Source organism: Pipistrellus hanaki (assembly GCF_964339955.1).
Source record: "Pipistrellus hanaki genome assembly, chromosome: 4".
Lineage (NCBI taxonomy): Eukaryota > Metazoa > Chordata > Mammalia > Chiroptera > Vespertilionidae > Pipistrellus > Pipistrellus hanaki.
The window spans coordinates 60,501,401-60,526,014 of record NC_140506.1 but is presented as its reverse complement, the minus strand read 5'-3'; the positions used below and the strand labels follow the sequence as shown (position 1 = coordinate 60,526,014).

Genomic DNA, 24,614 nt, shown 5'->3' with positions numbered 1-24,614 from the left:
TATTGTGCAAGCCACAAGTTTTGAGGTGTTCCCCCCCCCCCCAAAAAAAAAAAATAATAGCTAACTGATGCATCCAACATAGTAATTTTTCCTCTTTTTTTTTTTTTTTTTTTTTTTTTCAGGACAGTATAAGTGAAAAAAATTCACTTATACTTAAGTGAAAGAAATTCACTTATACTTAATCATAAAATACATAAGGGTTGGGATATTTTTAGCTTTTAATATGCGGTTCTTCAAACTTAACATCTACGTATTACCTTTTTAATTGCCATTTTATTTTTTAAAGTTTATTAGGGCGACATTGGTCAACATGATCATACAGCTTTCAGGTGTGGGTTTCTATGTTACAACATCTGAATACTGCACCATGTGCCCACCATCCAAAGTCATATCTTCTCCTGTCACCATATATTAGGACCCCTTTTCCCTCCATCCTATTTTTTCTTTTCTCTTATTGTGAAATATAGCTAACATACAGAAAAAACATAAAACACAATATACTCAAATTAATGGATATTTAGGGTATTTCCAGATTGGAACTCTTATTAAGCTTTAAATATTCCTGTATATGTATTGTGGTGTACCTGTGCATAAGTTTCTTTGAGGTAGCTGTTCTCAAATTTTTGATCCCAGAATTTTTAAAATCAAATTTTATTTAATTTCAAATTTTAAAACTATATGTCATTAGACAATGCCACATTGTATTCCAACGCAGTTGTACCAGTTTTCACTTCCACAAGCAGTGTATGAGGGGTCTTGTTGCTTTACATGCTCACCAATATCTGGTAGTGTCGCACTTTGAAATTTTTGCCTATCTGGTGGTATGTAATGTATTGCATTGTGATTTTAATCTAATTCACTTTCATTCTTTGTTTATAGTGCCATTTTATGTATAAAGAAATTGAGGTTTAGAAGAGCAATGTTACTTGCCCGAAGTCAAGAGTTAGAAAGTAGAGCCCACAATTTCGACTTTGAAATTGTCTTCTTCCCATTCCCAGAAGAAATAATGCTTCTTTTCAGCCCAGTTTTCAGGAAGATGCGATCTCCTGCAAATTTCACCTCCTTGGAGCTCCTCCATCCTGCCATAGAAGTTCTACCTCTCGCTGCCCAGGAACACCCCCTCTTCCCCACCTCTGTATTTTATCTCCTCACTGCCCCCCTCACTTCCGTGCCTGGCTCCTACCCACCTGCCTCTTTTTACTTCTCTGCTGAGATCATCTTACAGCGCATGAGCCTCCCCACGATCATTTATTTTTTTAAAAGCATACTACCTAATTCGTGTTTATAAACACGAGAACATGTATAATTTATGAAATCAACACCTGTTGGCTACTATTAATATCACCCTCGATTATTTTTTAAGTACTCCTAGACAAACTTCCTCCTCAGTAAAACAGGCAGTGACTGTGATGTGCTTAGGACAGTGCCTGATGATAATGAATACTCAATAGGCGGTCCCGGAATTCACGCTCCTCGCAAACTGCTTTTCCCCATATTTGTTATTATTTAATTAAGAGAAAGCTCTCTGCAAATAGCTAAGCGCTTTACCAGGTGGGCCTAGGGTAAACATAAGCTCGTCATCACTCCCTGGGAGCTCTCAGCTCTCACATCACCAGCCCACGCAGCTTCCGCTCCCCGGCGGGAGCTCGCTCTGTAGGCAGAACGCCCGACCCTAGGCCGCCGGCCACACCCCTTCTTCTAACCCCGCCCACCCGCTCCCTACGCTGGCCCCGCCCACCCGCTCTCCACGCTGGCCCCGCCCCTCGTCCCAATCTGCGGCGGAGGCCTCGCGAGCTTCCACGTATACATTTCCACGTCTCTCGCCTCAGTCCGAAGAAAGTACATCCGGGTCGCTGGGGCAGGTGCCTCAGGCCCCGCCCCTTCCCCACCGCTGGCTCCCCACTTCCGGCCACCTCAGGCCTCTCCGCCGGCTTTCTGCGGCTTTTACTATCTGCTCCCCAGGTGGCTTTTGGCGCCGCAGCCCCGCTTGCTCCCCCGCGGCTGGCTCCTCATCCCCCATCTCACCGAGGCTCGGAGCGACTCGGGCTGAGGCCTGCGGCGCGGTGAGTCCGCGCAGACCCGTCTCCGCGCCTCCGCCGCTGTGTTCAGGCCGCCGCCACCGCCTCGGGATGCCGCGGCCGGGTTCTGCGCCCCGCTGGGCGGCCGCCGCGGGCCGTTGGGGCTGCCGGCTGTTCGTGCTGCTGCTGCTGCTGCTGCTCGTTCCGGGACCCGGCGGCGCCTCCGAGATCACCTTCGAGCTGCCCGACAACGCCAAGCAGTGTTTCTACGAGGACATCACGCAAGGCACCAAGTGCACCCTGGAGTTCCAGGTACTGGGGCTCGGCCGGGCCCCCGCCCTCGGCGCCGGGACCCGGAGCGATCTGCGAGTGCTCCCCTCCTGACCTCGTTTCTTTAGTCCGGGGCTGAGTCAGGAATCAGCTCTAGGTAGCTGATAGGCTGGGCTTTTGGTTTCCCTCTTCTAAACGTGGACGACAGACATGGTAGATAAGACTAGGTAGATATTAAGATATATGAGTTTCAGAAATGCTTTCCGTGGCTGTGATTCCTCTCCCCCCCCCCCCTTTCTCTAATGTCCTTTACTTAAAAAAAAATATATTCCTGTTCTATACTTCCCAGTGCCTGTCCCCACTCTCTAATCCTATCTCTGCTTTAATCAGATGTGAGATGCTGCCAATACCTAGCCCCATTGCTTTTAAGTTTTTTTTCATTGCCATCTCTCTCTTTGGAAGAGCATCGTTCTAGGCCAGATGACCATCAAGGTGGTGTAAAAAGAATTGCTGCAATAAATGAGAGGCCCCTTCTGTCTTTGGAAGTATAGTTTAAAAAAAAAAAGAAGCAGCTTTATTTGGTAGAATGTAGTTTAAGTTGGTTAGGACAATCTTTACTCTTGTTTCTCTTCCTTTTGGTAGACTTATTTCACGTCTTTGAGCAGCTGTTCGGTGCTAGGTGCTGTGATCAGAACACCAAAGGGTGTTTCTTCATTCCTGATTCCCTGCTTATCCTACCCTTCTTTTCTTACTTAGTACCTGCTCGTTCATCAAAACTGCTTTAAGAGCAGAAAATACTGGATACAGTCTGGTCTTTGGGATCAATGAAGGCCTCCTTTAGGAAGTGATTTTAAGCTGAATTGTAAAGAATGAGTTGTACATACTTAAGTAAGGGGTAAGAGGAAATAGGTTTTGCAAGGACCCTGTGTAACCGATAATTTGAAAACCTTGGAGAAGTCCTATATATTTGGGAATCAGAAGCCAGAAAGGGGGGCAGAGAGGAGGGGGGTCAGCAGGGGCCAAACCAAAGAGTACTACAAACAGCACCTGTTACGTGGCAGACAATATGCCAAGCATTTCAGGTATATTAACTCTCAGGCAGCTCGATATGAAATAGGTATATTTTGTATTCCTTTTTTATTGATGAAGAAACTAAGGCTTCCATAGGTTAAAACACAAGGACATAAAACGTAGCAAGTAGCAGAATCAGTATGCAGTTCAAGGTTAAACTCAAGACTTACTTTGACCTAGGAGCTTATATAGACATGTACAGTCATTTAATGTTAAATGCAACAGTGAAAGTACACTGTAGCTATCATGGGGCCTTAAAAAAATAACTTTTCTCCCGCCTTCAAAGTTTTAGCTGGACTCATAATCAAATTAATAGAAACAAATTAACAGGAGATAATGTACAAAGTTTATTAGGATGTATATGCAGGGGTACCACATATGAGACTCGAAACCCAGTGGGCAGTTGAGGCTTATCTGTCATGTTGGACAAAGCAGAAGGTGTGGGCAGGGCCTGGGGTTTCAGAGGGGAAATAGACAATTCACAGGTAACCTAGAAAGAGCAGAACATGTGGCAGACAAATTCCTGCTGGGCAAACCAGGAACAATGGGGGGAGGGTTAGGGAACAAACAGGCTTTGCTAAATTTTTTCCTGCCTTACGTGTTAAAGTGAATATGAGGTTCCCCTTCTGAAGCAGGTTTTTTAAGTGAATCTCCTTAGAAAAGGGTGGGGATGGGGGTCAGCAGGGGCCAAACCCTGGGTAGGAAAAGGGGAGGTAACAGTCTTTTTGAGTCTTTTGTTTCTTAATCAGCTTAAAAATCAGTATTCCAGAAGGCACATTTGGGGTGGCATAACTTTGGTGCTGACTGAAGGAGGAAGGATCCTTGGAAATTTAGCTGAGGGGCTGATGTTTGGCCTGAGTCTAGGAGGATAAATAGGAGTTACAAGTCCGCAGGACGAAAAGTGACACCCTAAGTAGATGTGTTACGTTTGTAAGACTAAATTCCAGCAGGCCTGAAATACACCGAGTGGTAGTGTTGCTTTGTAACTGTGAACCCAACGGCTTTGGGGATGATTTGTACTAGTTTGTTGGCATTTTTAAATTGATAATAGTGAGATTGATGATTTGCACCTGGTCTCTTTGAGACCACCCAGAGGCTTACCTTATGTGACCAGCAAGGTATAAAATACGCAGCCAACACTCCTTTGGGCTAGTTCCAAGGTGTTCCTTGCACACTTGGTGGTACCTGATCTGGGAGAGAGAGTATTAGTATATGTGTAGCCACACCCCTCACAGGGAGGACAAAGAATCCAAAACCTAACTTCTCCTTGATCTGTTTCTGTGATGTTTTCTTTTCCTATAAAAAAACAGATTTGTAAGTATTGTCATTTTGGGTCCTGTTAACAGGTTTGGATTTTCTGTAGAGGAAATCAAAAGGGGATTTCTGAAAGGAAATGTAATTATCAAAAGGTTTTAAGCAAATGGGGAATGGAGAAGGATCGGGAGGTTGCCCCACCTCCAGGAGACATGTGGGGAAGGGGAGGCTATTGGCATCTGCACAAAGCAGCACAGTCCCCCCAACAAAGAATTACCTCGCCCACAAAGCTGAGAAACACTTGCTTAGAGGGATGAGAGATTGGGCTGTGGGAAGAACTTTCAGTAAATTGTGGCAGTAGTCCTGTCTGGATTGTGGATTAGGAATGGAAAAAATGGGATGAATTTGAGAAAGGCAAAAACATCAAGAGATTCCTTTGATTTAACTGGACTGGTAGGGCCACTTAATATGAGATGATTTCCAGTTTCTATCTTATGTGACTAGACAAGTTAAAGGGTTACTATTGTCTGAAATGAGAATACTTGTTTGAAAATTTGTTGGAAGAAAAGTGGCGTTATTATAAGTTCTGGTCCTATTCAGTTTGTATGTATGTACTTATTTGTTTATTTAAAGTGCAACAGTCAATATGAATTAGGGTATAAAATGATATCATATTTCTTACCCTCTTATCCAGAAGAAAAGTTGTTGACTTTTGAGGAGATGGATAAAATGATAAGCCACTGTTTTTATGTCAAAACATTATGTCTCTAATATTAGTCTTACATGTCTTTACAGTTTCCTAAGTGCATAGTTTCATTTAATTATCAAAATGATCTTGTAGCATAGTACAGTTACAAGAGGTCATATAAGTAACCCATTCTTCTTTGAAGTTCAAAGTTTGATCTCTGTTCTGCCGATCTAGAATGTTAATAATATGCTAACCAAAGTGTTCACGCTGGAAAATACAGGCTGTGTCACTCAGTCTCGTGTTGTTTAAGAAACCTCAAACCCATTGTCTCTTCCTCATGAATTCTTACCCAAGTGTATACGTGCACCCTATTTTCTTCTCCTGTCTCCTCCCTCTTCCCACTCTGTTCTTTCTCATATAAGGAGGTCTTTCTTCTCTTAATCCTTTCCCCCTCTTCTCTGGTGATTGTCCAGGTACTTCAGGAAAAATCTCCCCCTCCTTTCTTCACTTGGAAAATGAAGTTGCCCAAATTGTGACTGATTAAGCATAAGCCTTTGAAAATAGCTCCAAAATCCTCTTCAGAAACATATTATCTATTCCCAGCTTTCCTTTCAATGTACTTGCCCTTAAATACAAACTTTCCAGATAAAAGGTCTTTTTGTTTTTATGTTTTTCTGTTTTGTTTTTGCTTTAATCATTAATCATTAATCATTTCTGTTTCTCTTGGAAACAAGTTTATAAATGATAATACTCTTAGAACAGCCGGTAAGTCTATTCAATTTGCATTGTAGTTTAAAACAAAATATGTATCAAAATTCTATGTAACTGACTTGTAAAATAATTTAACACAACCTATTTGTAATTTGGCAATAAAATTTGTTTGAGTTCTATGATGGGGTGTTATGCTAAGGACTGACCTACGTTACTATTTCACTCCTCTACCCATGGGTGTGCTTGGATGATACCAATAGGATACTACATAAGAAAATTTGCAGAAGAAAAATATTACATGACACTAAGCTTAAGGGTAAAGAGTATGACTTTGGAGCTCAAGTTTCATCTTAACTCAGTTTCTCAGTTTGTTAGATGGAAAGGTGAAAAAACCTCTGGTAGGTTTGTTTGAGCGAATTAAATGATATAAGAGATCTTCATTAACTAGAATAGTTGTCTGGCTAATTAGCTAGTTCCTTCTCTCCTATCATGAGGAAATTTTTTCAGTTTTTATAAACCTTTAAAAATTTTATAAATCTGCCTTCCCCAGTTCCATCCACTGGTAGAAATAAAAAAAAATGTAAAATTGTCTGTGATAGTAAAAGTTCTTAGCCTATAACTTTATTGCCATTTTAATAAGAAGTCTGGTTATTTCTAAAACTTGTTAATTGCAGTAATCTCTAATTTTCTCTCTCTCTCTATAGGTGATTACTGGTGGTCACTATGATGTAGATTGTCGATTAGAAGATCCTGATGGTAATGTGTTATACAAGGAGATGAAGAAACAGTATGACAGTTTTACTTTCACAGCCTCCAAGAATGGGACATACAAATTTTGCTTCAGCAATGAATTTTCTACTTTCACACATAAAACCGTATATTTTGATTTTCAAGTTGGAGAAGACCCCCCTTTGTTTCCCAGTGAGAACCGAGTCAGTGCTCTTACCCAGGTAAATGAAAAGTCAATGATACAGTGTTGGTGTGTGAAACACACAATTTATGTGCATTAACTCGATAAACACAGAATTTTGATTTTTAACACAGATATTAAGATGTATCTTAACTCTTGTAGTAGATTAGGCATTTCACAGAGAACCTCAGATTTTCAGTGAAGACCAGTGTTAAAGGATTTTATGAACTTTTCAGTGTAAAAAAAATAAGTATTAAAATAGGAGGATTATTTAAGTAGAAACATCAGTGGCAAAGGAAATTTAGGAAGCCTAAACAGCGTTTCAGCATTCTGAAGCATTTTCATGGAGGAATGTTGCTACCATAGTTTTGCTAAGTAGTTATTAATATAACTAGATGCAAAATGATGCCTTAATTAATATATAAAGATACCACAGGTGGGGTTTGTTTTTTTTGTTTTGTTTTGTTTTTTTACCAATATTTATGTTCTTCAAGCTACTGATACAATAACTTTTGCTGTAACTTAAGGTAAAATATTAAAAGATTAATAAGTCATCTAACAAAAATAGTTAAGGAAGCTAAATTGGGTTTTATTTTGAAGAATAGCTTAATGAGAAAAAGATAGCAAAATAAATTTAAAGTCAGTGAACAGGTACTGTTCAGCTGCTGAAAGGGCTAATTTAGTTCTAGTTCAAATACAGTATGAGCTCAGATACTTAATTAGGTATTCAAAGGAATTATTTAACACCTGCTTGTTAAAACCTTAAACTAGTATTTCATTGTTCCCACATTTCTTGGCAAAATTATATGATAATAGAGGCAGTTTTTAAGAATGTGTAAGAAGCCCTAGTTGGTCTGGCTCGTGGATAGAACATTGGCCTTCAGACTGTAAAATCTGGGTTCAGTTCTGGTCAAGGGCACATACCATGGTTGTGAGCTCAATCCCCGGTCCTGGTCGGGGTGCATGTGGGAGGCAACCAGTAGATGTGTCTCTCTCACATTGATGTTTCTATCTCTCCCTCCTACTCTCTCTAAAAATTAGTGGGAAAATATCCTTGGGTGAGGATTAAAACAATAGCAAATTAATAAAATAAAATAAAAAAAGATAGTTTTACTAAATTACCATTTTTTAACCAGTAATAAAATGCTGGATCTAGAGTAGGCAGTAAAACCCTCAAGTGGAAGGCAGATGGGATACCTTATAATGGGTAGAAGGACTGATATCACTAAATCTAATGATATTTCACAAATAGAGAGGTAACTAGACAGTGTCTCTGATAATAGACAGTAGCGGAATACACAACATTGCCTATGCTATGTTCCCACTAAGAACAGTACACCTGAATCCCATCAAGTCTCTAGTACCAACTACTAGTTTATAAGAAATACAAAGACTGGAAGAACACCATGGGAATACAATTACCAAAATTTAGAAAGTGGGAAATGCTACAGGAATTGAGGCCTTAATTTCTTCAATAAATGGATGAGAAAGGAAAAAAGGGAGAGAACCAAAAGATTAAAGATGACCTAAAAGACCTATCTACCAAATTATTATGTTGACATTGTTTGGACTCTGACTTGTAAACAACTTTTGAGGCGTTTGGGGAAATTTGAATACTAATTTTATGTCCTATATAATAAAATCCTAATATGCAAATAAACCGACTGGCAGAACGACTGGTCACAACGATGCGCATAGACCACCAGGGGGTAGATGTTCATTGCGGGAGCTGCCCCCTGGTGGTCAGTGCGCTCCCACAGGGGGAGCACCGCTCAGCCAGAAACTAGGCTCATAGCTGGCAAGCACAGAGGCAGTGGCAGGAGCCTCTCCCACCTCCTCAGCAACACTAAGGACCCCTCATCGCTTATCTCCCAAGGGGTCCCAGACTGCGAGAGGGCAGCCAGGCTGAGGGACCCCCACCAGTGCACAAATTTCTTGCACTAGCCATCTAATTTGATATAAAGAAACTATTTTTAATTACTTTGTATTATACTGGTAATGCTACTGAGGTTATATTTTTTAAAGTGTTACTTTTCAGAAATAAATATAAAGTATGAAGTATAGCTAAAATGATAAAATATCTTGGGTTTGTTTTAAAATAATTGGAGTAAGGAGGAAAATTGGTGTGGAATATAAATGGAATAAGATTAGCCATGTGTTAATAATTATTGACATAGAGGTTCAGTGTTCTATTCTCTATACTTTTGAATATGTATGAACATTTTCACTTTAAAGGTGTAAGGAAAAGAAAGGAAACAACACTTTCTGAAAAATTATACTTAGTCTATTTTCTCTAATACAGCTATGTTCTTAATCCATACCCATGGTCAGGCTTCAAGGAAACTTTAAACTTTCTGAATTTGTGTTAAGTCCTTGCTTTTATGCATATTTTCCAGGGGAAGAATCATTAGACCATGTATTTTGAGGATACATAAAAAGCAAATAAATGCTAAAGCACTTCTCCAGCCTCTTATCACAAATTAGAAATCATTTTAGCACCATTTTGCTAAATCTCTCATTCCTAGGGGCCAAACTAAAACAAGAACAGCAAAAATATTTGAATATCTAATAGGTAAATTCAATCTGTAGATCTCATAATTTTCTACTTTTTTTGTGTTTTTTTTATTTTTATTTTTTTATTTTCTAAAGTTTCATGTATGTCTCCTTTTTCCCCAATTGACTTCCCACCCCCACCCCCCAGCCATTCTCACCCTGGGCAAGCCCCCACCACCCCAAGTGTCTGTGTCCATTGGTTATGCTAATATGCATTCTTACAAGTCCTTAGGTTGCTCTCTAACCACCTCCTCCCACCATTTGTCTCTAGATCTATTCTTATTCATCAAATATAATTTTCTACTTTTTAAAAGTATATTTAATGGAATATTTTTATAATTATTCCTTTTATACATACTTTGGTAGAACTTTTTAAAATATTTTACTTATTTTCTAATGTTTACATTCCTTATTTAAAATTAAGACCAACTCCAATTTTTAAAATTCTTAATATCTGTTTTGTGATGTAAAATAAGTATAGTATAATCAAGCATGTATTTCATGACCAGGATTAAGTTTAGAGTAAAAAATATTAAGCTCTGTAATACAAAAAAAATTAGACATTTAACCCTTAAAAGGTAAGGTGTCACCCGGTTTCCCATTCCTCATGGGCTTTCAGAGCCTGCCCTCTCGGGGAAAGGACTGAGGTTGGCCCGCAGGCGATTGGGGCCTGCGGGCTGGGGTCAGCTCTTGCTTTAAGTGTCTGCCCCCTGGTGGTTCATTCTGCTGTTTGGTCAATTTGCATATTATCCTTTTATTATATAGGATTGGTCATATTTACTGAGCTATAATACTCAGTTGGTTGGACATCATCCAGTGCATGGAGAGGTTTCTGGTTCGATTCCCAGTCAGGGCACATGCCTGGGTTGTGGGCTTGATCCCTGATGGGGTACATACACGAGGCAGCCAAACATTGTTAAGATCTCTCATTGATGTTGCACTCTTCTTTCTCTAAAAGTCAATAAACTGTTTTCAGAGAGGAAGGGAGAGGGGAGGAGAGAAACACCAGTGATGAGAGAGAATCGTTGATCAGCTGCCCCCTGCACAACCCCTAATGGGGATTGTGCAGTGGGCATGTGGCCTTGACTGGAATCAAGCCTGGGACCCTTCAGTCTGCAGGCTGGTGCTCTATCCACTGAACCAAACCAGCTAGGGCAAACTGTTCTTTTTTTAAAAAAATAAAAAAAAGTAAGATGAAGGCTTACAAACTGATTACATAGTGAAACTGAAACTTGTATCCCATTGAGAACATTTATATTAGTTTGTTTGATTAGTATGAGGGAAAAACTTATTTAACAAATTAGTAACTATTTTTTTTTTAAAGGTATTCTGGCCTATTTTCAGATTCACCTATTTTTAAAATAGATAAATAACTTTTGATTAACAATCTATTTTTATGCCATACTTGGTTTATATTTGTATATATTCTTACTAGAGGCCGGGTGCATGGAATTCGTGCATGGGTACGGTCCCTAGGCCTGGCCTGTGATCAGGCCATCTTCCCTGGCTGCCGGCAGCCGGCCCTGCCCCCCACTGCCACCCACCCCCCAGCTCCCCATTCGCCATCAGGAGATCGGAGTCTTCTGGCGGAGGGGAAGAACTGAGAGGTTGGCTGTTCCTGCCTGATCGCCAACCCTGTCCCCCAACACTGGTTTCCCTCTGTGTGGGACAACCAGCAGAGTGGAGGCCTTGGCCTGGTACCACCCACATCTGTTCCCACCCACCCCCTGTTCCCCGTTCCCCATGGGCTATCAGAACCTGCCTTTTAGGGGAAGGGACTGAGAGGTTGGCCCACAGGCGATTGGGGCCTGCAGGCTGTGGGCAGCTCTTGCGTTGAGTGTCTGCCCCCTGATGGTCAGTGTGGATCATAGTGACCGGTCATTCTGCCGTTTGGTCAATTTGCATATTAACCTTTTATTATATAGGATTGGTCATATTTACTGATATACTCAATTTCTTCTTCCTAATCTTTCCTTTTTAAGGAATCTGGGTTTGAAATTTTATAGCCACAAACCTTAACTGATAAGTATTTCTGCTGCTGTTAGCTTAGTGTTCCGTCCCTACAGATGCCACAGCTGTAACATTTTAGTTTGGGGCAAGCAGCTGCTTTATGGAATCTCTAACTTTACCAGTTGTACTAGTGGGAACGAATAAAGAGTTGCATTGCCAGGACCTCTGACATAAATGTGTGAATGTTAATGAAATGAGAAATTAAAAACGAAAGATGGAGTGTACAGAAAATATTAAACATACTAACTGGAAATATTTCTCTTTAGATGGAATCTGCCTGTGTTTCAATTCATGAAGCTCTGAAGTCTGTCATTGACTATCAGACCCATTTCCGCTTGAGAGAAGCTCAAGGCCGAAGCCGAGCAGAGGATTTAAATACAAGAGTGGCCTATTGGTCAGTAGGAGAAGCCCTCATTCTTCTGGTGGTTAGCATAGGGCAGGTATTTCTTCTGAAAAGCTTTTTCTCAGATAAAAGAACCACCACAACTCGTGTTGGATCATAACTACGTTTTGGGAATTGATGCACCATTGCCACTGTAATATTGCTGTCCTCTAATTAATTGTAGGTAACTGAAGAACTGAATATTGGCAACATTTTAAAAACCTTACTCATATACTTGTTTGGGGGAATACACAATGCATATCCCAAACTGTGGAAAGGACACCTTTTTTTATTTGTAAAGGTATAAAAACCTTGGGACTTACTTTTGGGCTACTCCTGTTAAATATTCAACACCAGTGATCTCTTTTCTTGCTTGTTTATATCTGTTCTTCGCACACTAAACTTTGGTATTTTGATTCCTTTTTGCCATTTAAAATTACTTTTCTTATAGGTAGCGAATATTTTTAAAACCTTCGATTTAATATCTACATGTGTTATGGAGGAAGAAAATTGCCTTTTAATTGTTTATAGTAAATTAGATTTTGTTTTTCAGAAAACCAAATGTGACTCATTATAGCCCAAGCCCTATTCTGCACTGTTTAATTTTCATGGGGGGAAAATGTACCATAGAAATGTTTGTTAATATTGGTATAATTTTAAGTTGATATATCATGGTATAACTTATTTTTCACTAGCTTGGAAAAGGTCAGATTTTTGGTTTTGGGGTTTATTCTATGATTTATAACCAGATATGTTATTTTTTTCATAAAGATATTCTTAGCACATAGAAAATAGTATGTTTCAGTAGCATAATAGAGTTTTCAAGCCTTAAAAATCAGATTGTCATACCAGTTAGAATAAATACAGAATAATTTAAGGTACTACATTATCTTATAGTGTAGGGACAAATGAAATAAGAATTTTATTGAGTTATCTGCACCCATTACATTTTCGTTGCTTTTACAAAGAAAAAAGGTGATCTGTTTCATTTAAACATTTAATTGGCTCGTTCTTGCCATTATGTGGCTTTAATGTTTTTGAGTCATTTTCAGCTTAAATTGATAATAGTAATACTAGTATTGTAAAAGTGCCGTACATTTAATCCCAGTAGGTGTGATGCACTGAGAAGTTAGTTTTCTTGGATTTTTTTTTCTTTCTCTTTCCCTTTTTTATTCTTTTTTTGTCTTGTATATGTAATTTGTATAATTTCTGGTTAGCATCCCAAAGATTTAAAAATTTAGAATGCTGTGTGTTTTTTATTTGATTGTACTGCATTTAATGAATATTAAATAGTGCATATTCTGTACACTATATGGTTTAGAATGTGTTTGTATTTTATAACTTATATAGATTGAGTTGACTGGAATAAGGTTTTGTTCTAAGATAGAGTACAAGACTCTGTAAAATTGTATAGATGTTTAAAGCTTTTTTGCTATAAAAAGAAATAATGCAACTACTTTTTGCCATGCCTCCTTTCAGTGGTAAGTGCTGAAAAAGACTCATATTTAAAGCCAGAAGTCTTGATCCAGCATCTTGAAGGGGTTCAAGAATCTGGAGAAGGCACTGTGTGTAAATTAATAAAGAGTCCAGAGACGAAACATAATTTTGGAAGGTATTTTGGAGAGCCAGAGAAGACTTGGCTCAAGGAATCAAGTTCTTCTGTCTCTCTGGACCCCTTGCTTTTTATTAACACAAATTGTCCTAAAGCAAGGTAGATATACATATCAAAAGCCAAGGTTTAGTATACCTAGGTTTTGTTGGATTGGAGGAACTGCCTTCGGCTGTTCAGATGTTTGGCCAGAAGGAGGCTATAACATATAGATTGAAATGCCCTCAGCTGTCTGACAGCAAGCAATCATTTATGCATCCTTTTCAGGTTTGGGGAAATGCCCTCAGCCATTCCAGATGATTCAGCCCTGCTGACATGATGGAATTATTGTATAGCTTTTGATATGTAGTGCCATGGAATACTGATTGGATAGCAAGTCTAATCACCACTGCAGACTAAAAGATAACTCAATTTTCAGCTGTCTTTAAATGCATATATACGTATATTACTGCATGTAAAAGCAAAAGGAATTAAAGTTGTCAGGCTGGCTAATTTCAAATGCTGCAATGTAGTAAGGGATAAACATATTTTCAACTTTAACCCTTTAATTCTAAAAAATTTTAAGACCAAATAACTAACCCTTAATATCAGATTAAAAACTGAAGATTTTGCAGTTTGATCATTTGTATTCTTATGTGAGAGTTGTCTCACAGCTTTATAAGTGTCCCTCTATATTTAGATTCGGAAATTTTCAACACTAATGTTAATGTGATTCATAAGCATGGGTGTGTCTTAAATCTCCTTTCTGGTTATCTGTCTGCTCTGTTTTGTTCAGATACTTAGACCATAAGTAAGCAGAGTCAGGTACCATTAGTGTGCTGAGTTTGGCATAAATAATGCAGTGATTTCATCTGTGCCTATCAGAATTTCATAATATTAGACTATTGCTACAAATAACTTTTGATGAAACTATTGAGATATATTAATATGTTTGAAATCACCACTGTTACCTGCCGTAGAAAATAGTACAGGCTAGTAGTCTAATCTGTATGTAGCTGGTTAATGTTTGATGGCTGCCTATACTCAACTGGGTATGTATATATAAATGAGAAAGTACAGATTTAGCCAGACATAAGTGTTAAGTAAACTTTTTTATTCCTCCTATATAATTTGTAGCTCATTTTTTTCCTTTAATTCTTTCATAAATTGATGCAACAGTTTGAATTTCTCAAATATTTATATTAGAACATATGGTTCGGAATATTTAAACATTATTAGCTGTATATATTTTTAAAGTAGACTAAATAATGGAAAAGGACTTTGATATACAAGTGTATCAAATGAATACTTAAATTTCAACTGTGAAGATACATTATAAGATTACTTTGCTAATCTAAACATTCTTTTTACTATTAAAAGAAATAAATGGTGTGTGGTAATTACTTTACTTCTGGCTTGATGCTCATCAACTTTGAAAATACAGTGGACTAAAAGCAATTCTATTCTTTTAGATTTCACTTAAATCTCTGTCCTGTCCATGTTTGCTTAGTTTATAAATGTGTAACATTGATAGTTAAATAGGACAAAGCTAACCCTATGGCTATTGATTTCAAAAATTAAGCAAATTAGCATATAAATAAATCAAGAGGCTTTTTAGTTACTTTTGAAAAGAAAAACAAATTTCTCTAAACAGATATTGGTTCTGTAGGGTTGCACCAATCAGTTCTTGTAGAATTTTTTAAAAAATCAACAAATTGACTTGTTTCTGTAAGGATTTAAGCTCCTTATGAACTTATTAGAGGCCTGGTGCATAAATTCCTGCACCTGTGGGGTCCCTCAATCTGGCCTGCTGGGATCGGGCTGAAACCAGCTCTCTGACATCCCCCAAGACATCCCGGATTGTGAGAGGGCAGTTCTCAGGTGATGTACCCTGGAATCGGGCTCCCTCCTCTCTGGTTCTGGGTGTGTCACCCGAGAACTGCAGCTGCCAAGAGACCGCAGCTCGGCAGCTCCTGTGTTTAGCATCTGCCCCCCGGTGGTCAGTTTGTATCATAGCTACTGGCTGTTCAGCCAGTTGCTTTGGCTTTTATATATATGTGTGTGTGTATATATATATATATAATCACTCGGTGGCTACAAAAATGTATTCCACAGAGTGATTATTTGTTATTTCATCAAAACATCTTGGACCAACCAAGAAAAAATAAATGAAGAGAAAGTTCGTAATATACTACTTCCCTTTTACAAAAAGATCTACATTATATGTTCTTATTTTCACTGACGAAGAAATCCAAAAAGGATTGTCCTTTTATTAGAAACTAGAGGCCTGGTACACGAACTTTGGCCTCTTGCAATCTGGGAGCCCTCGGGGGATGTCTAACTGACGGCTCTGTGGGGAGTGGGCCTAAGCTGTCAGACATCCTTAGCACTGCCATGGATGCAGGAGAGTCTCCCACCACCGCCACTGCACTCCCCAGCAGTGAGCCCGGCTTCTGACAGAGGTGCTCCTCCTGTGGGAGTGCACTGACCACCAGGGGGCAGCTCCTGCATTAAGCATTTGCCCCCCTGATGGTCACTGTACATTATAACAACCAGTTGTTCCACCGTTCTGTTGATTTGCTTATTAGCCTTTTATTATATAGGATGGTGAAAATAGCATTCAGCAGCAGTTTTGCAGGGAGCCATTATAGAGGCAGCATGCACCCTGAGCAGCATGCGTGGCACTACTTTCGTTATATGTTCATGTTATTTTTGGTTTTATGTGTTATTTAGTACATTATTTTTTGGGGTCTGGGAATGCTTAAAATTTTCCCCAGGTAAATTAATGGTAATTGCTTCTTTTCTTTACCCCATTTATGCTTAGGAAAGGTTTCATAGGAACACTCAGCTTTCACATAGAGCAGGAAACCTGTACCACCTCTAAACTGCCTCATTTTTTAAAATATATTTTATTGAATTTCACAGAGAGGAAAGGAGAGGGATAGAGAGTTAGAAACATCGGTCAGCTGCCTCCTGCACTGGAAAAAACATCGGTCAGCTGCCTCCTGCCCCCCTACTAGGGATGTTCCCGCAACCAAGGTACATTCCCCTGACTGGAATCGAACCTGGGACCCTTCAGTCCGCAGGCCAATGCTCTATCCACCAAGCCAAACCAGCTAGGGCTAAACTGCCTCATTTTTAACCTTTTTAAATTTCTTTCTTTTAATTCTCACCCAAGAATATTTTTTCCATTGATTTTTAGATAGAGTGGAAGGGAGGGGGAGAGAGAGAGAGAAACATCTATGTGAGAGAGACACACTGACTGGTTGCCTCCCACACATGCCCCGACCTGCAGCTGGGGGTCAAGCTTGCAATTGAGGTACATGCCTGTGCCCTTGACCAGAACCTTTCAGCCCGTGGGCTGACATCAGCCACTGAGCCAAACTGGTTAGGGCCCTTTGCATTTCTTACTGAAAGTTTGGGTGAAAGGCAGTTTAGCCTACAGTTTCCTAAAAAGCTCTTAGTTGTCAAGCAAATTAACCTAGACTGTATAATGCCAAGTTGCCTCAAGTTTTTTCTTTACCTTTATAATGTAGTCATAGGGGACTTTCTGGTTTCTGGGCACAATCCTATAAAAAATAACAGTAAATATTGAGGGTGAGGACATTATTGGGGGGGGATAAGCACATATTTGTAATGCCTTAATTAATAAAGGGGGGGGGAAAACGAATGCAAAAAAAAAAACAACAAAAAACTTATATGCATTGCCCATGGGCACAGAATATAGGATGATGAAGGCCTGAGGTGGAGGAGAAACCAGCTGGTGGGGGTCAAGGGAAAAAAAGTGGAGGACATCTGTAATACTCTCAAGAATAAAAATAAAAACAGTAGAGATTAACATTTATTGAATGCTTACTCTGTGCCAGGTGTGCTAAATACTTTACTTGTATTGATACATTTCATCTTTGCGATAGTCCTATGAACCAATGAATTCCCATTTTACAGCTGAGAAAACAGGCACAGAGAAGTTAGGAAACCTGCCCCATATAACAGTAATTAGTAGTATCTGAATACAAACATTGCAGTCTGGCTCCAGAGCTCTCTTTTTTACCCACTGTGCAGTATTGCCTTACAAGCACTAATTAAAGGATAGATTTATGAAGGCTTATCTATCTTGATTTCAGGGTAGCTCAATATCTGTTTAGTGCTCTAATATCAAGTTCAAATCATGGTTGCATGACTTCACACAAATGATTTTTTAACAGTATGTTTTTTTCATCTATTAAGGTGATATCTACTATAATGATAATATAGCAAGTTTATAAAACAGGATCAGTGCCTATCATATACAAGCACTTAACAGTAGTTATATTTTTATCATTGGTCCAATTCTGGTTTCTTGTTCTTTTGTTTCTAAAGTTCTTACTTTGGCCTCTACTCATATGGTTCTCTCTCTCTCTCTCTCTCTTTTTTTTTTTTTTAATATATTTTATTGATTTTTTAATAGTGAGGAAGAGAGAGGGATAAAGAGCCAGAAACATCTATGAGAGAGAATCATCAATCAGCTGCCTCTTGCACACCCCCTACTGGGGATGTGCCCGCAACCAAGGTACGTGCCCGCAACCAAGGTACATGCCCTTGACCAGAATCGAACCGGGGACCCTTCAGTCCACAGCCAACGCTCTATCCACTGAGCCAAACAGATTTTGGCTACTCATATGGTTCTTAAGTAGTATATAACACAATATGAAAATGTTTGAACATCTATCATGTATATAATAATCTGTTAAAAGTTTTAAAAATGAGTAAGATAGTTCGACCTCCAGGAATATAACTTAATTGGGGGAGGCAGGCAGGACATCTATATGAGCAACTAATGTTTTATAAGGAATGAAGCAGAATGGCCTTGGAAGGGGCTAAGGCTTTTACAGGGTGCTACAGGAGGAAGAAAATATATAGGTTGAAAGACTTACATCCCAAAAAGTTTAACTTTGTCTACCCACTGGGGGGATCTGTGGTTGTCTAGCTAGGTCAGCAATTGAGTAGAGTAAATGCTAATTCAGGGATAGGGACTATTAGCCTGTCCCCATTGCTACAGGTGGGACAAACATGTTCTTTAACTTCGTTAACAATAAAGTGATGATCTCTGAACCTCTCCACCTCAGTTGTTTCTAAATTCTGGAGGATGTCACCCCTAAACTATCAAATGTGCAATTTTTCAGTCTGCATGTTTTGATTTTTATCTACAAGATGTCATCATTAGAAATTATCTCATTCCTTGCTGAAATTGAGATTATACCAGAAGTAACACTGGTCTAGCATAATCTGTTTTTAGTGCTGTTGTTTGCTAGTGATTACTATTACCTTAAAAATAAAATGCAGCACAAGAACTTAAGAAATAATGTTTCAGCCCTACCAGTCTAGCTCAGTGATTGAACATTGATCTGTGAACCAGGAGGTCGCGGTTTGATTCCAGGTCAGGGAACATACCTGGGTTGCAGGCGTGGTCCCCAGTAGGGGGCATACAGGAGGCAGCCAATTGATGGAGATCAATGTATCGCTCTCACATCGATGTTTCTCCCTTCCTAAAAATAAAAATAATAAAAATAATTTTTTTAAAAAAAAGAAATACAACATTGCCAGCACCTTAGAAGGTTCCTATGTATCTTTTCCTGACTACATCACTGAATTTCTCCACTAGAGATAACCAATGTTCTGCTTGTAACGAAAATTATTTTATTTTTATTTTCACCAGTTATGTATAATAGTTCTCAAACTACTTTTTAAAATAATTTCCATATGACACATATTTTTATAGATACAAAATCAAATACTTGAAGGTTTTGTCTATGTCAAACTCACTTGATTTGCTTATTTCAGCATCAGCCTGTAACAGTTTGATACGGTCTACAGACCATACTTTGAATAGTACTGATGTCTGTGTTACTGAAAAATATTTCTTCTTTAATCAGGCAAAATTTAACTTGAATAAGTAAAATTTAATGGAGTATTAAGTTCTATTTAATAAGTTGAACATTACATGTATTCTTGTGTGACTTTGTTTTGCTGAATCATCCATGTTGATACATATGGCTGTAGTTTGATTTTGTTATTGTATATAGTAGTCCATCATATGAGTATACCACAGGTATATGTCTCTTCTACTGTAATAGTTTTGGTATTGTTTATTATTATCAACAAATCCACTATGTACACTCCTGTATACTAGTATGTGTCCTATTGTACATGTGTCTGATCTCTTGAGAATACATCTAGGAGTGGAATTATTTGCACTTAGTGTGTGTGTGTGTATCTTCATCTTTACTAGGTAATAGCTAACTTTTCTAAAGCAGTTGTATCAATTAGTGCTTTCACCAGCAAAATTGGAAGGTTCCACATTTGATATTGTCAGATTTTAAAACTTTTGAAAATCTGAGTATTTCAGTTATTTTTATACATAAATGTGCATATTGTTAAACTGGTATTAAACTTCATCATTGCTTAATTTGTATTTTCATGAGGTAAATCTTTTTTTCTCATGGGTTATTTACCATTTTGATTTCTTCTCTTGTGAAATACATGTTCAAATCATTTGCCCATTTAAAAAAATTGCATTAGTTTGACATTATTTTTATTAACAGGATTCCTTTATGTATTTAGGAGACTCAATCCTTTGTTTATAACTATTTCAAATATCTTCTCATTATTTGTTTTATTTTTGTTTTTAGTGTATCAATTTTTCCTGTATTGATGTTTTTATGTCTTGTTTAAGTAATATTTCTCTATCCTGAATTCATGAACACCTCCTATACTATGTTCTAAAATGTGCATAATTTTATATTTTACTTGATTTGAGTTTTGTATGAGATAAGGTAAGTAACCAGGTTTTTTTTTCCAATTTCTTGAAAACTCATATTTCTCTATTGATTTATAATGCCAATTTGGTCATCTATTAAGTGCCTATATTTACATAAGACTATTTCTGTGCTTTCTGCTTTATTCCATTGATCTATTTGTCCTTAACACCAGTAACATTGTATTAATTACCTAAGCTTTTTAAATTCTTGATAAGTGGTAAAATAGGTATTTATATCTTGTTCATCAAGATTTTGGCTGTCTTTTGCATTTTGTGCAAAATTTAGAATTAGCACAACGCTCTACCACTGAGCCATACCGGCCAAGGCTATGTTAGTTTTCTGTGCTGTGTAACAATTACCACAAATGTATCAGTGTCAAACACATACTTTATACAATACCTATGGGTCAAGAGTCTGGGCAAACCTTAGGTGGGTCCTCTTTTCAGAGGCTACAATGAAGTTGTCAGGTGAACTGTGCTCTCCTGTGGCATTTGGTGTCCTCTTCTTAACTCTTCAAGTTATTGAGGAAATTCAGTTCCTTGTGGCTGGAGAACTGAGGCCCTCAGCCCTCAGCCCAGGAGGCTTCCCCTCCACATAAGCAGTTCCCATTGTGACTGCCTCTTCCAGGCCAGCAGGAGAGAGAATCTGCTGCTTTGAGTCTCTTTTTTCAGGAAAGGACTGATAGGATTTTCTGTCTAGGTCAGAGCCACCTGGAATATTCTCCCTTCAGAGTCAACTGAATAGGGACCTTAATTGCATCTTCAAAAATTTTCCACCTTTGCCATATTCTGTTGATGAAAAGCAAATTACAAGTTCTGCCACACAAAGGTATAGGTAAAGGGAGGGGAGGGACTTCCGGGACCATCTTAGCAGTCTGCCTACCACGAGCTCCATTCTACAAGTCTTGATATCTACTTATCAATTTCAAAGGATTTTCTGATTTTATTATTCTAATCTGACCCATAGATATTATTTGGAGTTACAATTCTTAATTTCTGAACATAAGTAAGTTTCTTTTTATTATTGATTTCTAATTTAATTGCAGCATTGTGATCCATATTCTCTGTTATTTAAATTATTTGAAATTTATGGACAATTGCTTCGTGACTCCATTTACCTTTTCAATTTAAATGTCATATATTTCGTATACCTTTAAATATGTTATTACTGTTTTATGTAGTCAATATTAATTTAATTTACCTATATATTTACCATCTTTGTTCTCTGTTCCTTGATGCTCTTTGAGCTTTCATCTGGAATAATTTTTCTTCTGCTTGAAGAATACATTACAATTTCCTCTAGTGCAAGTCAGCTGGTGGAAAATTCATTTCATTCTTTTTTTAATAAATGTCTTTAGTTGGCCTTCATCTCCCCCCACCCCATTTGTGCTGAGTATAGAAGTGCACCTTGAAAGGAACTGTGTGGGGCCTTAGGCTTCAGTGGGCACAGGAGCGGGTATCTTTGCCCATCCTCCATGCCCGCCCTGCCCCTCCCACCTCGGCCCCCAGTCCCCTGTCTACCAGCAGCTCCACTCCTGCCACCTCTCCCATGTGTTGACAGCACTGGCCCCACTTGTACCCACTGATGGCACAGAACGGTTGGGGCCGGCACCAGCAGCGGTTGCAAGCAGGGCCAGCGCTGGGAGCAGGTGTGAGTGCCTGGCAGGACTGCAGCGGGTGGGAGCAAAGAATTTTCCGTAACCCCGAGAGGCTTGCCCCAATGACAGCCACCGGCGCCCTGCCTTGATCTGCCACCCCCGCTCACCTGTTTCACCGTCCCGCTGTGGCCACTGCTGATGCCCACCATCTTCTGTGCTCTGCTGCCTGCTGCTGACAGCCACCATGTTCCATGGTCAGTGTATGTCATAGAGACCAGTTGTTCAGTTCTGTTATTTGGTCTATTTGCATATCAGGGTTTTATATATATAAACTAGAGACCTGGTGCACAAATTTGTGCACCAGTGGGGTCCTTCAGCCTGGTTTGCGGGATCAGGCCAAAACTGGCCCTCTGACATCCCTCAAGGGGTCCCAGATTGCAAGAGAGTGCCGGCTAAACCGAGGGACTCCATCGGTGCACGATCGGGCCGGGGAAGGATGCAGGAGGTTGGCCAGCTGGAGGGGGACTGCAGGGAGTGTCCAGCCCATCTCGCTCAGTCCCAAATGGCCGGACACCAGCAGCAAGCTCACCTACCAGGAGGCGCATCAGCCCCCTGGTGGTCAGTGCATGTCATAGCTACTGGTCTACTGTCTGCCCCCTGGTGATTAGTGCACTCTTTCTTTAGAGCAGTGTTTTTCAACCTTTTTTGGGCAAAGGCACACTTGTTTCATGAAAAAAATCACGAGGCACACCACCATTAGAAAATGTTAAAAAATTTAACTCTGTGCCTATATTGACTATATATAAAGTAATTCTCTTGAATAGGAATCAAATAAACACAAAGAAAGTATTTTATAATTACTTTATTATGAAATATTAAGTAAACAAAATAGTGAAAAATTATAAAATTCTTGTCTTGTCTGCACCTACAGCACACCAGGCAACATGTGTGCCGCGGAACAGCGGTTGAAAAACGCTGCTTTAGAGGCTCCATCTCCAGTATGGGGTGTGCAGGAAGCAGCTGATCGGTGATTCTCTTTTGTCTTTGATGTTTCTATATCTCGCATCTCCCTTCCTCTCTGAAAGTAATAATCCTATCTAATAAAGAGAGGATATGCTAATTGACCCTCATGTTGTCACAAATATGTCGGCACCCACAGCCAACAAGGAGGGAATATGCTAATTAACACCCCCACCCTCAAGGATGGCAGCACCCATAGCCACAAGATGGTAGTGCCCAGTCTCCTCAGCCCCACAGAGGCATCAGGTGCATGGCAAGGTGGGCCAGCTGCTCCCCATGCCTGCCTCTAGAGTCCCCCAGTCCCCTCAGCCCCCCAGCCACCCAGGGCTTGCCTGAGGTGCAGGCAAGCCTTGGATGGTGGCTGCCCAGCCGCTTAGGACTGCCCGAGGCTCAGGTAACAGGGCTGGCCAAAGCTTGCGCTGCCAGCAGTAGCAGAGGTTTGATGGGGGGTCACTTTTCTCTGATTGCCATGTCGCCTCCCGCCCCTGAGGGTTCCTGGGCTGTGAGAGGGGACAATCTGATCATTAATGGCCATTTGTAAGCTTCCTGCTGATGGAGAACAAAAGACCAGGGAAAACTTCCTAGACACTAGGAGTTGGACCAACTAAGGAATTGAAACTGTCCTGAAGGCATCTAATTGCACACCTGCATTCCATTGTATTGCAAGCCCACCACCTCAGCCCTCAAAGCCACTGATGACAAAAGCTTCCCTCCAGTGACTACATCTACACTAATAAAAAAGAAATACGCAAATTGACCATACCTCCATGATATCCACCAGCCAATCAGGGTGAGGATGCAAATTAACCCAACAAAGCTGGTGGGTTAATTTGCATACACAGGTGCTAAGCAAAGACTGAAGGCTCCTGCCAGACTGAAGACTAAAGATGACTGAATTCTGAAAAGACTTGGCTTCTCTGCTGCAGCCAGAGCGAAGGCCTGGGTCCTGGGTGCTGGAGGAAAACCGGTGCCAGCAACCAGGGGAAGGAAGGCCTATTGCATGAATCTTTGTGCAAGGAACCTCCAGCTTAAGGATGAAACCCCAGCTCCTGAGTGCTGCCATCACTGATCCAATGTCCCCTTGGCTCGGTGCTATGCAGCCCTTCCCTTTGGATATTCCATCCCCTACCCTCTCAATTTTTCTTTATTCACCATCTGAGATGGCTATTTAGCCTGCCTGTGTGCACCACCCATTTTAACCTTTTAGTACCCACATAAAATAGTCTGAAATTGAAACTTTTTAACAAAAAACAGGTCCTGGCAAGTATTCATGTCCTGGGTCAGGATCTTTCTCGACAAAAGTCAATCTTTACCTCAACTGAGTCTGTCTTATTATCTTTTTGCATTTAGGATAAAGTATGTTTGGAATGTCAGGGTAATTTCCTTTATTCAGACCCCCCTCAGGCCATAATCTCCCACCAGAGCAGGAGACCACAGAACCCCTCATTGTTATTGCTATAATGTTAATTGTTAATGATCCTATACCCACCTATTAAAAAGATGTATCTATTCCTCTTTTTAATTCTGTCCCAGAGATTTCCCCGCTTTGCCTTATCCCACTTTCCCTAATCTATCACCAATAAATTTCATGTAACCCCCCTTATGCTTATTCTTTCTATTGTAATGTATAAAATAAGTAAAACTCTATCTGGAGAATTTTTCTCAATTCATTGAAATTTTGCTTCCTGGCAATTGTCTGTTTAGCTCAAATAAAGGCAAAACAGTTCTTACAAGTGTTTCTTACA

General features: G+C 39.6%; 1 protein-coding gene and 1 long non-coding RNA gene across 2 annotated transcripts; one reads left to right on the top strand and one right to left on the bottom strand.

The window, feature by feature from the left end:
- The first annotated feature begins 1,791 nt into the window (after positions 1–1,791).
- On the top strand, positions 1,792–13,178 carry TMED7 (transmembrane p24 trafficking protein 7). Its single transcript, XM_084882851.1, has 3 exons — positions 1,792–2,330; positions 6,717–6,962; positions 11,752–13,178. The coding sequence occupies exons 1-3, from the start codon at positions 2,130–2,132 to the stop codon at positions 11,986–11,988; spliced, it is 684 nt and encodes a 227-aa protein (XP_084738977.1). The 5' UTR covers positions 1,792–2,129; the 3' UTR covers positions 11,989–13,178.
- Positions 13,011–24,584, bottom strand: LOC311622104. The gene is made up of 2 exons (XR_014794949.1): positions 22,824–24,584; positions 13,011–22,523 (listed from the first exon to the last, which is right to left on the bottom strand). It is a non-coding gene; the product is annotated as an uncharacterized lncRNA (long non-coding RNA).
- Positions 24,585–24,614: the final 30 nt, after the last annotated feature.

Bases quoted from the DNA above. Each gene is read 5' to 3' on its own strand.
- TMED7 (XM_084882851.1), top strand. From the start codon at position 2,130: ATGCCGCGGCCGGGTTCTGCGCCCCGCTGGGCGGCCGCCGCGGGCCGT. The intron at 2,331-6,716 runs GTACTGGGGCTC...CTCTCTCTATAG, and splicing joins AGTGCACCCTGGAGTTCCAG to GTGATTACTGGTGGTCACTA. The intron at 6,963-11,751 runs GTAAATGAAAAG...ATTTCTCTTTAG, and splicing joins GAGTCAGTGCTCTTACCCAG to ATGGAATCTGCCTGTGTTTC.